At 46.3% G+C, this 14,050-nt stretch overlaps 1 protein-coding gene across 1 annotated transcript; it reads left to right on the top strand.

Annotated features, from left to right (window-relative positions):
* Nucleotides 1-1,036: 1,036 nt before the first annotated feature.
* ZMYND19 (zinc finger MYND-type containing 19) lies at nucleotides 1,037-12,320 on the top strand. Its single transcript, XM_069772127.1, has 6 exons — nucleotides 1,037-1,229; nucleotides 1,508-1,567; nucleotides 3,095-3,201; nucleotides 8,319-8,459; nucleotides 9,480-9,660; nucleotides 10,717-12,320. Exons 1-6 carry the CDS (start codon nucleotides 1,179-1,181, stop codon nucleotides 10,858-10,860), a joined length of 684 nt encoding a protein of 227 aa, XP_069628228.1. The 5' UTR covers nucleotides 1,037-1,178; the 3' UTR covers nucleotides 10,861-12,320.
* The last annotated feature ends 1,730 nt before the right edge of the window (nucleotides 12,321-14,050 follow it).

Here is a 14,050-nt window from a genome sequence, read left to right on the forward strand (position 1 = left end):
CTCTGCAAATCCCTTTCCCTGACTTTTGTGAAGTAAGGATTAACTTTTTGGTGCTGGAGATTTTTATTGTCATTTAGATGTTGGTCGCAATTAGATCGTGGAAATAGGTAACAGCACACTCATCCTGCTCACCGTGAGGACCGCGGGCGAACCAAACTCCCCAAGGACAAAACGTCCCCGGAGCCCCCTCGCTGCAACGACGGGTCGAGCCCGGCTCTTGCTCCGGGCCCCTTCCTTCCCCGCGCCCTGCGTGGGTTTTGGCAGGGGCGCCCGTCCCAGCGGGCGCAGCCGCGGCTGGGGTGCCCGGGGAGGCGTCAGCGGCGCTTATCGCGCTTGGCAAGAACGGACAAGCGCTACGTTCCTTCTTCACGGACGAGCGATGCTTCACGTCGTGTCCCCGCCGGACACCCACGGGGGCACGTTTTGCCCCGGAGTCGGCGTTTCCCCTCCCGGCCGTTTTCGCGCTCTCTGCCCCAACATCCCACCGCCCGAGCGGCTGCGGGTCGCCACGTGCCGCCGGGCACCGAGCAGCGCTTGCCTGCCGGCGGCGGCGGAGGAGGAGGAGGAAGGCCGGGGGCTGCGGAGGGGCCTGAGCCGCCCCCGGGGGCCGGCCGCTGAGGGGAAACGCGGCGGCCTGGGGCTGGGGCTGGGGCTGGGGCTGGGCCCCGGCCCGGGGCGGCCCCTCCGAGGCCGGGAGGGAGGCGGGCGGCGGGCACGAGCGGCGCCTTTAAGCCCTGCCCCCACCGCTCGCGCTCTCCAGTGTTGGCGGCACAAAGCTTCCCGCGAACGTGACGTCACCGCCCGGGCCTCCCTCTCCCGCCCGGAGCCCGCTCCCGAGCCCGCGCCCGCGCGCGGCCGCCCGCCCCACCTCCCCCCCATCCCCGCCACCCCTTCCCCACGTGACCCCGCGCCGCGCCGCGCCGCCGATTGGACGACCCGGCGGCGTAGTAGGAGCGACGCGCCGGCGGCGCGGGGCGCTATTGGCCGGGCGGCGACGGGTGGGAGGTGGTGCGGCGCCCCGCCCCCCCCCTTCCCCCGCCCCTCACCCCCCCTCCCGCCCCGGGTGTGCGCGAGGCGGCGGCGCGTGGCAGCGGCGGCGACTCCCGCTGGCGGGCTGCGAGGGGCGAGCGCGGGCGGCGGCGACCCCGACCCCGACCCCGGCCCGGGCCGGCCCCGCCATGACCGACTTCAAGCTGGGGATCGTGCGGCTCGGCCGGGTGGCCGGCAAGGTGAGCGCGGCCGCGGCCGCGGCCTGAGGGCGCCGGGGGGGGCGCGGCCGGGCGCTGCGGGCCGGGCTCGGCCGCGCCGGGCGGAGCTGGGGGGGCGGCGGGGTTCGGGGTCGGGGCCCGGGCGGGAGCGGTGCTGACGGGCCGCGCTGCCGCCGTGGCCGGCGCGGGGGGCGGGAGGCGCGGGCAGTCCGGCCGGTGCCGCCGGGAGGGGAGGGCCGGGCCGGGCCGGGCCGGGGCCGGCGGCCGCGCTGACGGGGTCCGGCGGCGGTGCGTTTCAGACCAAGTACACGCTGATCGACGAGCAGGACATCCCGCTGGTGGAGAGCTACTCCTTCGAGGTGAGGGGCCGCGCCCCCTGCCCCCTTCTCCCCCGCCGGTGCACCCCTCCACCCCACCCCCCAACCTCCCCGGGCCCGGTTCCCCCCGTCCCCCCGGTGCCGCCTCTCGCTGCCCCCCGTCCCGCCCGTGCTGCCCGCCCTCTGCCGCTGCTCCGCGCGTGTTTTGCACGTTTCTTCACCGGCGATACCCGGTCCCCTTCGCTGTACCCCGGGAACCGGCCGTCGCCCCCCGTCCCCCACCCCCCCGCGGGCGCCGGGGCCCATTTGCCGTCGCCTCTGGGACCAGCGGATCCCGCGGGGGCTTCGCCGGGGGCCGGTTTGCAGGGTTCCCCGGGGTGGGGGGGGCAGGTACTGGCGATCTGTTGCTGAAAGGGGTTTTGGTTGGGTGGTTTTTTGGGTTTTGGTGGTGGTGGGGTTTTTTTGGGGGGGGGGGTTGCTTTCTGTGCAACACGCTTAAATAGAACCGCTTATGGAAGCGTTTTGCCCCCTGATTTTCCTGCTTTGGTGGAGGGGGGAGCTTGAAATTATCGAAATGCCAGTGTGAATGCTTTCCAGCAGGAAGGGTTCTGCTTTTTCGTTTTAGATGAGTGTTACTTTAAACCCAACTAATTTATTATACAGTTTTTTGTTTTCAGCTTTTTATCTGTATACCTTTTGAGAACCAACAATTTGTCTTCCCTTATTTGGTTTGGGAAACTTTAAAAATTTTCACTCTGCACTCTGTCTTAGATGAGAAAAACTTCTTTTATTGTAACTTATTATGGGACCAGGAAAAATGTTTTCTCTTAACATCCACTGAAAGAGGGTATTACTACCACGGCTTTGCAAGTGAGAGAGTTCTTGATTACAAAATCTAAAACTAAGGTTTTTTTGGAGGAGGGACCGTCTTTTGCTTGGTGCCTGTAGCACAGCGGGTACTTCAGAGCTGCTCTTAGGAGTTTTAAGTGCTGTGGCAATGCTGCTACCAGAAAACACTGTGTTTGCCCATTCCTCCTCTGTGGTAGCTCACTGTAAGTGTGTGCTGTCACTGAGCATGGTAGTACACTGCGAGTATCCTAAATTTGTCTCGTCCTTAGTACAGTTTGCGAGCATTAGCGCCAGCACAAAGTTATGGAGTGGAGAAAAGACGGCAGGACCACTCCTTTCACTAGCAACCCCTAATTAGATTGGTATAAAGCAACATTGAGAACAAAGCCTTGGTGGCTTGCTGATGGCTGTACAGAAAATCTGCGCCAGAGTGGAGAATGGATCCTGGCCCTACGGGCTCACAACTGGATTGTTGCTGTTCTTTGTCCAAGCGGGACTCCTGCTGTGCACAGCCTCCTTTCTTCCCTTTTCCATCTTCGTAAATGACGATAGCAGAGCTGGTTGGCTCCCCTTGGAGGCTTGAAACAACTCAAATTCCATTAAGGTCAAGTGACCTCTAGGAGACAAGTGTTAAGTGTTGGGCCCTTCCTGTATCCCAATGGAACATGTGGTCTGCTACTCGGTGTTGGATGTTCTCACAGCCTTTCCCTTTTTCTCTAGGCTCGGATGGAGGTAGATGCTGATGGAAATGGTGCTAAAATATTTGCTTACGCTTTTGACAAAAATCGTGGAAGGGGATCTGGCCGTCTGCTGCATGAGCTGCTTTGGTAGGTATCGTAAGGAGAGCTAAAACTTTAAGGGTTCACTTAAAGGTGGAGTTTGCTGCCAGCAACTTGTGTGTTGTTTATTGCTCTGCTTGTAGTATTTTAAGTTCTCAGGTGGCTTGCAGCTACACTCGCTTGGAAACCCAGCACAGGGGGTGCCCATAGATCTTACTACGGTTTGGTTTTGCACTGAGCCTTCAAACAGCTGAGTCCCTGTAAAAAAGTTATTCCCAGGGAAAACAGTGATAGGTGAGGAATATTCTAGTAGAGACTTTAAATCTGAGAAATGCTACTAAAACTTCATTCAGTTCAGAGGTGGGGGAACCGGGAACTAGCTCCATTTAACAGGTGAAGACTAACCTTTTGAGTTTTTTTGGGTTTTGTTTTTTTTTTTTGTCCTGTGGTAGTCAGGTATGTCTTATTGGCACCAGTGAGAACTGGCAGAGCACTGGAGAGAGATAGAACCTCTCGTAACTTAAAACTTTGGGGGTTTTTTTTGTTTGGCCTTCTGGAAAGCTGCCTGAAGTGATGCTGATGATGCTTCATATCAGCTGCTACATCTTATTTTCCATATTCTAAGAATCATTGCTTGATATCCTTTGTAGCTGCCAGTTTAGATTCAGAGGCCAACTTGCTTGCTTGTGAGAAATTAGTTCATCTGGTGAACTAATACATTGCTCTCTCTAGATATGTTCATGGGTTTGTAGAAAAGACGGGGTATGCTGAAGAGAACTGTTATTTCTTTTAAAAGCCTTTTTCAAGAAATTAAGCATGTTTTCTGTTCAGTTCCATAAACTATACTTAGAAGTCATAGTGCCCAAGATATAGCTCTGCTTTCTTTATTGTTCCAGGTTACTTCTTATTCCCCAAACTTAGTCCCTGTAGAAGAGGAGGGAGACAGGAAGAATATCAGAGACTATTATTATTATTTACAATCTGCTCATTAAATATGGATTTTAACCTGCATCTGTTAATGTTTAATCTTGTTGCACATATAACTTTGAAAATTATTACAAAGTCGGCTACAGTATGTGGGGTAAATCACTGTGAGCTACTAACTGTGAACCTCATACAGTAATAATTGTCACCTGTAAGTAGCACTAAACAGCACCTTAAAATTATTCCAGCTGACTGTTGAAGGCTGTGTAGATGATGACAGTCCAGCTGTTTGCTTATTACACAGCCCAGTCCTTGCCTCTTCTCGTTCATTTTACTTAAATTAGGAAATAATTCTAACATACTCAGTTACGTAATTCAAATTGTGTCACTCTAGCATGCACTGGTGTTAAAAATTCTGAGATTGTGTGTGTAATAGGGATTTTTGAAAGTCACAAAGGCAGGGCGTAAACTGTCAGGCAAGCAGAGCTGCGGTTCTGAAATTGCAAAGTCAAATTCTTCGACTAGAAAATTTCAGCTGTTTCTGTAAATTCAGTTTGATCCCTTTGAGGGTGTAAATTTTGCTGTGATCTTTAATTACAAGCTAACACAATGCAGGTTAGTATACCTTTGTGACTGAGTTTCTTAACATCTTTAGAAAGTCTCTTGGCTACAGGTGCTATGTAGTTACTGCTCCTCCTAAAAAGAATAGGCACGTTGTTCAGTTTTACTTACCTGCACTGGGGACTGCTTTGAAAACAAAACAGAAATGTATTTTAGTGGCAGGTCCTGAAGGTTTTGGAGCCTTTGAAAGACAGGAGATGGGCAGTAGCAGTCATTACTCTTTCCAGTGCCAGCCTTACTTCTTGGGTGAATTAAAAGCAAAGAACTTGAATTACTGCAGGTGCAGGAGTGTAACTTAACTGTTCTCCCTCAAACATACTCCAAAAAATCAGTGCACTCTGAAAAAACCAACCTGACTGTGTGCTTCTGGTTTAAGATGAAGTGAGTAGGCATGTGTTGGATACTGTTTCCAGTAAAGCAGATTTTAAAATGTTTTAATTTTTTTGGTTTTTTTTAATTTTGTTAAGCAGGTATCATTGTTCACGTAGTACAGCCCTCAAAATAGGAAGCTGGTAGCTACCAAAGCTGCGGCAATGACAGGGACCTTCTCCCACTCTTCCCCCAAAGCCCTCTTTCTGACCTCTGCAGATAGTGAACTGCGGTACTAAATGGGAACCAAGATCTGAAAAATACCCACATCTGCTGCAGATATTCTTTCTGGAAGAACTTCATGCAGCCTCTCTTGTGCTTGCTGTGTTTTCAGGATGGACTCTTAGCTCCTCCAAAGCAGGATTTGAATGTCTCTGGCTAGGGACCTGCAGAATAAGTCTGTTGTCTTCTCGCCCTGTTCCCTGTATAGAAATCCCAGCTTGCTGTATTTTGGCTGGGTGTAGTGATGTTCCCTGGGGAACAGCAGCATCAGGAGATTAGTCATAAGTCACTAACTGTGTGTTCAAAAAGACATAAGACCCAATTTCCATTTTTTTTTTTTTTTTTGAGCACTTATCATACTGCCTATAATCTACTCAGTTATGGCTCCTGTTGACTTGAATTGCTGTTGTCTGTGCTTGGTGCTTATTATGGGCCTTACTTCTCAAGTTAGCTGCTAAAATAAAAAAAGAACAGTATCCAGTTAATTCTCTGAAAAATTTTGGTTTCAGTGTTTTGCCTGGCATCTTGCATGAGCTCAGGTGTGGTGGTAGAGGTAGAAGCTACAGCTCTGCAGGAGAGTTGGCTGCATTAGCAAGGCTGTTTCTTCCATGAAACCTGTCCTTCACTGCACATTTCTGATTCACTTCTGGAGATGGTCCATGCTGCGCACTTTTGAAGCGTAGGTCTAGGGAGAGGAGTAGTGCGTGCTTGTGCATTCAAAGGTTGCTTGAGGTGTATGGAGAAAAGGGACCATCCTGAATTTGCCAATAGTAATTCTGGCATCTCAGTCGAGTGGTACTATTAACGCTTTCACTGGTCATTAGCCAGCCCCAATTTCCATGCTTACTTTAAGACCTTTGTCACTTGAGGTAACAGAAAAACCGACAGCAATGTAGACGAATGTGGGTTTTTACAAAGTGAGGAAGACAGGTTCACTGTGCTAGTAAATTTTACCCATATTTGCTTATGGGGGTTGTGGGTGCAGAGCTAGACTTCGTAGGAGCAGGGGTAGGCATGTGCTACTCTGCTGTGACTTCCTGGTGTCATGAGCAATCTCTTGTAATTCTCTCTCTTCCCCAACTCCAACCTTTCTTAAACTCTCATTATCTAATCCATTTAAGAAATATTTCTTAACTTGGTCTTAGACTCCCCTCCTCCCTTTCCCCTCCTGCACAGTTTGCTCTTGCTCTGAACTTCTGTCTCCTCCTACCAGATTCCTCGTTCATATCTATCCCATCTCTCTTGTTGGCGCTTTGTCCTAGTCTCAGTCTAAGAACCTTAACTCCTTCCCTGTCTCTGTGTCTGTCTGTGATGTTCACCTTCATCCTTTTGTGTCCGTGTGCCTCCTGGGTTCCCACTTGTAGCCCTCACGGTTCCTGATTTCCTTTGCCAGACCCTCTGGTAGCCTTCAACAACTCAAAAGTAGCTTTTCTTCCTTTAGGGCCCCTTTCAGCAGACTCCTTTCCATAGTTTGTTTGCTTGTGTGTGTGTGTTTGCTTGTGTGTGTGTGTTTGCTTGTGTGTGTGTGTTTGCTTGTGTGTGTGTGTTTTTTGTTTTTTTCTTCCTTCCCCCAAAGAAGGATTTTATTCTTTTTACCTTCAAAGGGGAGAGCTTCCCCCTGTTCTGTGGAGGCCCAAAAGACTCCCTAAGCTCTGTTCTCGTGCAGGGCTGCTGGTACAGGAAGAATTGCTTTGCCTATGAACTAGAGCATGGGCTGTGTGTGAGTGCTGCGTGTAGTGTCTCCAAGGGAATTTTACTCATTAAATTCTAGGAAGTTTTGGGGCATATGTGAATTGCAAGTGTTTTCCTTTCCCCCAAGGTATATAATGTAACTGTATCTGGATGGATTTTGACAAAAGACTACATTTTTCATTGTCAGTCACATCTAAATAAATTTTCCTGTTTTGCTGGAAAATGGTAGAGCTTTTTAAAGGGGGGGAGGGGGAATTGGGAATTTTTTAACTTGGGAAAATCGTATCTCTTCAAAATTGGATGAGCCATTTAAATTGAAATATTCAGTAAATGCTGAGCAGGAAGCAGCATGCAAACTAGACTTGGGTAAAGTTGTAAGTAGCTGTTGGAATGGTCTCCTAGAAGGATATGCTGGGTAACCCTCAGATAGCGCTGTCAGTTTTACATTGTCCTTGGTTGCTGCCAGTATGTTCTCTCCATGCTGTGAAATTAATCACGGTGTAGCAAATGTACCAAGACACAATTTCTGTCCAAGCCTTACTTTTCAGGTGAGAAAGGGATTCCTGCAAGAAGTGGTACAGAAACTTGTCCAGGCATAAGGGTGCTTGACAGCGAACTTGATACTTCTTGAAACAGAGAAAGGAGAGATAAAAAGAAGGTGGAATGGGAAATTAAAACTGTTAGAAGGCAACAGGGAAGAATTGCAACAGGACTTAATGTGCAGCCATCCTTGCTAATAGTCCTCCTTTGGTTTTGAGCAACTTTCAGATGTCTCTTGGTCAATTGTGGAGTCATTGCAGACTTTGTCTTATGCACAATTAGAGTCTAAAAAGCATTTGCATAGTTGGTGAAACCTCTGTCCTGTTGCTTGTTAAGAGACATTTCTTCATACCTAACAAACTCTGTGACTTCACACCTGTGCCAAACTTGCATAAATGTGCTGGATAGAATTTCCCATTAAAAAAATAAAGCAGTATTGACACCTTTCAAGTCTGCTCTGTGGAACACAATAATTGCATAGATGCTCTTGCAGTAACTGCACTAGTAGTCTCTGGAACTTTCTTTGCAATATGCTTACAATTATAATATACCATGGTTGTCTTTTGATTCAACTCTTTTATTATGAAAATAACATCCTAGAACAAGTCTCTTCCTTCTCAGAGTTGATATTCTGCAGTAGCCACTGTACTCTGTTGGCAACCCAAGTTTTACTGCGACTGTTCAGTGACACCAGACAGCAGGCTGCAGCGTTTCTTCTGGAATTAGTGTGATTCTTTGCTTTTTAGCTATGGAGTCTTGTTCACCACTGACCTACAAGCTGTTTTTGTCTCATCCAGGGAGAGACACCGGGGAGGGATTGCTCCTGGATTTCAGGTGGTACATCTGAATTCGGTGACAGTGGACAACCGCCTAGACAATCTGCGCCTAGTTCCTTGGGGGTGGAAACCCAAAGCTGAAGAAATCTCTAGTAAACAAAGGTACGTCAATATTTGGCAGGGGGTTGCCATCAAAAAAAATTGAGAATATAGTAAATTGTTGTCTCCTTCCTTTAGTGATTTTCTTCTTGGCAGAGCCTTTTTTTATTTGACCTTGGGCTACTGACACATCACTATGAGTCTTAGCTTCCTCACCTGGGGAACAGAGTTAATACTCACTGCACATGGTAGCTGTGAAGGGGCCATCTAGCCCCATGGTATTCTTATGTAGCATCCTGCTGTGCCAGATGTTGTCACCGCAGTGAAACGGGAAGCCTGCATTCCCTTCCACTTGAGTGATGGCATCTGGGCATGCTGAATTAAGTCTGCAGATTTTACTGGCTTGTGGCTCTCGTCCTCAGGCACCAAAATTTTAACACAATCTGTAGAAGTCAGCAGCTGCAAAATGCTTACACTTGTAATCGTGTATTTGGGTTGAAACCAAATGAGTTCCTGGGATCAGCTTCCATTGCCTTTTCACTAGTAGGTTGTGGGAACTTCCTACATGCCATGTTGCGCTAATGCTACTCAAAGCACATCAAACTGTTAATGCCAGGATGGATTTCGTTAATCTATGATGTAACGAAGGCATGTTCATTTTTGGTGGGAGACCTGTAGACTTAACATCACACTGGACGCTTCTCTTGAAACACTTGAAGCACCCATAAGATAGGGATGTTCAGAGCTTATTAAACTGATTTTGAGAAGATGTAGTGAGTGGCAATGATGCTACAGTGATGCTTCCAATGATTCTGGGACTTCAAGAACAAGAAACAAACTTCAAGCCATTTACACAGAAATAATTTTGCTTGATAGAAGTGTTTCTTGATAGATACTTTCTTATGGTTTTTTCATTTAGGCTAAAATAATGCTAAAAATATCCAATAGATGTGTATGTGTAGTCTGAGGCTTAACAGGCTAAATACAATGTTAACCCTACTTACTTTATTAATTAATTTGGAATCGGTTTCCCTGTATGCTTATTATGAATTTATGGACCAAATCTGTACCTGTTTTTTACAGGGAACAAAGTCTGTATTGGCTGGCAATCCAACAGCTTCCTACAGATCCTATAGAAGAGCAGTTTCCTGTACTGAATGTAACACGATATTACAACGCTAATGGGGATGTTGTGGAGGAGGAAGAGAACTCATGCACATATTATGAATGTCACTACCCCCCATGCACAATGATTGAAAAACAGGTGTGTTCAAAAGAGTTGAAAGTAAGCATGTAATGACTAAGGCTACCGTGTGTGTCCAGGGATTTGTTTCTTAAAATGTAAAGTTTTAAGTGTGCCATTCAGTTGCTAAAAGCAATAATTCTTTTTAACTTGGGTTTTCTTTGGCATGAATCACTATGATAATTTTCTGTTTGAGAGAATGTAATTTTGGATTGGAACAGTAAATGACCTAGCGGTTTACTGGGAGGAGTGTGATTTCTGCAGAGTGTACGAAAAGACAGGTGGACACATTCCTCTTGGGACCCAGAGCTGGAATGACCAAGCAGCTGTATAAGACAAGAGAAAGATTGTAAGAGGTTTTGGGCAGTAGTGAAATAAAAAAATAACATGCTTAACCTTTCATGAGAAGAGGGTGAATGTGAGTGGCCTTTATTCAGGGGAGAACTGGGAGGAAAGCTAGTTCTAGTCCTTCGCTGTAGGTAGATGAAACGAAGCAATATATATAGTGAGAGAATGGCAGAGAATTAGATGTCCAAGTGCTGTGCCTCTTTGTCAGACAGATGTCCTTATCTATGAATAAGAAGGGCTTTTCTTGTGATAACAAATGCCGAGTAGGCTAAAATCTTTGTGTTTCACTTTTTTCTTTGCGAAAGGGAACGTTAGCAAGAATTGTCTTAAATGCCCTCTATTTGAAAAAGGGTGAGCTTTGCCTTTTATTTGGGTCTGCATACGAAAGCTTCCTGGATAACTGTAGGTTTGGCAATGGCTGAGCTTGTGCAGCCCTCCTAATCATTTCTGAATTTAAGATGTTTGTAGTTGAAAACAGAACTTAAGTGGACAAAAAGGTAGCACTGTGAGAACAAATGTAAAGCACTCAAATATTTTGTCTCTTAAGCCCATTCTGCAAGACCAGCTGTGAAATCAAACAAATGCAATCGCTTCAAAAGTCTTTTACCCCTCTGACAGTCATGGTGGGATGGTCATGTTTGCGATGGATGCAGACCTACTTGGGAAATGATGTAGGGGTGCTCCTTAGTACTGAACAGGCTCACTAACGCTGTCTTGTGTTCTTCCTAGTTACGTGAATTCAATATTTGTGGCCGATGCCAGGTAGCAAGGTACTGTGGGTCACAATGCCAGCAAAAAGACTGGCCTGCTCACAAGAAACACTGTCGGGAGAAGAAACGGACCTTCCAGCAAGAGCTCGGACCAGAACGATGACTGGGTGGCACAGGCCTCTTAGCAGCAGGATTCCTTCTCAAAGGCATTGGACTCTTGCTTTTGCACAGTAATGACAGACTGCTTATTGAAGCCAGAGGCACTGAAGAAGAAAAACCCTGTGATGCTTGAGCAGAACGGCTGACTGAACTAAGCCAGCTCTGACTGGTGCTGTGGAAAGGGATTGGGTCTACCCTTCCAGTATTATATTCTCAAGCAAAAAGACTACTGTGGAGGCTCCAGGCAGGAAGCTTCTCGTTATTTATATGTTAATACGTTTGTAAACTCATGTACAGTTTTTGTTAGAAATTCTTGATAGGACTCATTAACTGTAATGTTCAGATGAGAACACGTTGTTGGCCTAAAAGTTTAAAAAAAAAAAAAAAAAAAGTCATGTAGCAAAAGCTTTTCCTCCCATGTGGCTAGAAGTATCTGTGGCAGTGCCAAGGCCGGAAGGCAGGCTCCAACATCAGCAGGTACTCTGGAGAACTCTGCATGGAGGTTATATTTAAAAAAAAAAAAAGGGGGGGGTGGGGGTGGGGGTGCAAACAAAGTAAAGGTTGGAATGAATCATTGTCTACTACTCTCTAGCTTTCTCCCATTCCCTTCCAGCTGCTTTCAGAGCACAGTCACACTTGGATGTTGGAAATACCTACTCAGTAGGAACCAATGCACCAGAAACTGGAGTGGGGTGTAGGGGACCATCTGGGATCTGTGCATACAGGCAAGCTATAGCATGTCACTGCCTTCAGAGAAGGGCTGCTGGAGATTGTGCTTTAAGCAACCAGTATTTTTAGAAGGCTGGATTAGCCGCCTTGTTATGAAACCTTTGTATATAAAGTAGTTGTAGGGAAGCTCAGGTAGTCAGCTGTGTGTGGATGTGGTTGCCCTCGTGGCTTCCCCCGTAAGCATAGCAAATACTATAGTGACGTGCAGATATGTTTAAATGATCTAATATTTGGTAATTTGAGTTATTTATTCTTTTTTTTAAAGAGATGCCATCAATCCAAGAATCACTTTTTGATTTTTTTTAATGTAGTAATGAGTAAAAATAATATGGGAGGAGGATTTGACTTGCAGAGTACACGCCTGTTTTTCTTTTCAGACATTTTGTCATACATAATCTGAAAGTTTTTTCTTTTTCATTTTTGCCTTAGAAATATAAGGAATATCAACTGAGTTTCCTGAAGAACTAAATGGATAATTTAGTGTCAGGTGTTAGCCTTGCTTCACAGTAGAAGAATGTGAGCTGCTGAATGCTTAATGCAGAGCCTTTCTCAAAGTGCTTAGTGAAATAGGTATTTAATTTTTTTTTTGGTAAAAGCTGTGAAGAATTTTAATTTTTCAATCAGGATTCACTTTGCCACTTCATGTTGCAATGTTGGTCTTGCTTGTATTCAATCTGTCAGAAAAATTGAACTGCTGTGGACTTCCAATATTATATTACATTTCAAATATCTGCACAGGAAGTTCTTAATTATTAGTATTTGGGTGGGTTTTCATACTTTAGCTTGAAGCATCTTAGGAAATAACAAAGAACTTCGGAAGCTTCCTGCTGGAAGTTCACTTGGTAGGCACATTGTCAAGTTGCAACTCAATTCATGGATATACTGTAACTTTCTGTTTAGGCAGCCTAAAATGCCCTTAAGTATGAAGAAGTCAAGCAGGACCTAATCAAATTTTCCTGTAATGGGTGATTTTTTTTTTTTGTAAGGAAACATTCAATTATTTGCTTTAAATGAACGGCACAGTTTTTGATGAATGTAAAATGGGACATAAGGAGTATTTTTTGTATTTGAGGTAATCGATTGAGAAGGGCAGAAGTACTGACTGGTTTTTTTTCTTCTTGCCTTTTTAAAAGGCTGCTATTTGTCATGCCAGTTTTCCATTGTGTTATCAGTAATCATGTTTAGCAAACTGAAGTGCAGTCTTAGAGCGTTTAAACACTTCTGCAGCACTGAGCAGGGAAAATGGTTAGTCCTAATGTTTGTAATGTTGCTGCAATAAGAAACGAGGACAAAGATAGACTGCAGATGAAGTCCTGATGGGGCAACAGGTAGATTGCTCTTGAGCAGCAGATGAAGGGAATGAAGGAAGGGTAAGACTCAAGCTAAAGAGTCTGCAAAACTAGGGTGGTGGGTGCTTAGGGCAATCTTGATCCCAGTGAATGTGGAAGGGAGGGGGATGGGAGGATGGGGTGAAGCAGGCAGGGAGGGAAGATGCCCACTATGTCAGAGGTCTGTCAGACCATCAACTGAATGAAAAGTAGCAAGTTGCCTGGACATCCCAAAAGGGCTTGGTGAAATAACACAGGTTCCAATTTCAGTGTGTAACCTTGTACCAGAGGAGGGAATTGGCTACAGGGATTTTGACTCTTAAAAAGGTCCTGGGGACTGCAGTAACCATGTCACTGCCTGCAGAACAGTTTTTCCTGATTGGTGTGGGAAGTTGTGTGATCAACAATTCTGGCAGAAGATCTTTGTAATTTACAGAGATCTTCCCTTTTTGTAAGGTGTGTCACAAAGGAACCAGTTACACTTGAACATGGCAGCTCCACTTCATATAGCCAATATGGTTTTTCAGAGGATGAGGCTCATAAAGGACCTTCTTTCCCCTCTTCAAGAAACCAGGCCGACATGGATATCCTCATATGGGCAAGTATTTAAAAAGCACAGGGTTAGAGTACATGGTCACTTACCTTGGAAGGAGGCCTGTTCAGTACTGGTAAATGAGCTGCCATTTCAGGGACTTACCCTGATGGAGATAATCTTCATCTAAGATGCTTCCTCCAGGTAAAAAGAACTGCATCTGTATCTTTTATTCCTTGGTTCTCTGAAGCATGGAGTACTCTCTGTACACACCCCTCATTCACCTGTGGACTGAAACAAGGCTTAATGATATTTGAGCCTTTAACGCACCCACAAGATTATACTTCCAAGTTTTCCTCTGTGGTGGCGATTTAATTTTAAATGAAACTGGTGAAGGTAAAAGGGACAGCTAGGAGACTTAAATGCTTGCAGGTGGCATGGAGACAGTGTAAGACACCACATTTGGGACAGGAGCAAGTATTTACCACCCATCAAAACAGGTTTGAGAGGATGAAAAGAGGTTGGTGTGATTAAACAGCACTGTGTGGGTTGCTTGTAGAGTAAGAGAAAATCCTTTATGAACTGAACTTGTGTCCAAATGTAAA

This window comes from Haliaeetus albicilla, chromosome 26, assembly GCF_947461875.1.
Source record: "Haliaeetus albicilla chromosome 26, bHalAlb1.1, whole genome shotgun sequence".
NCBI lineage: Eukaryota > Metazoa > Chordata > Aves > Accipitriformes > Accipitridae > Haliaeetus > Haliaeetus albicilla.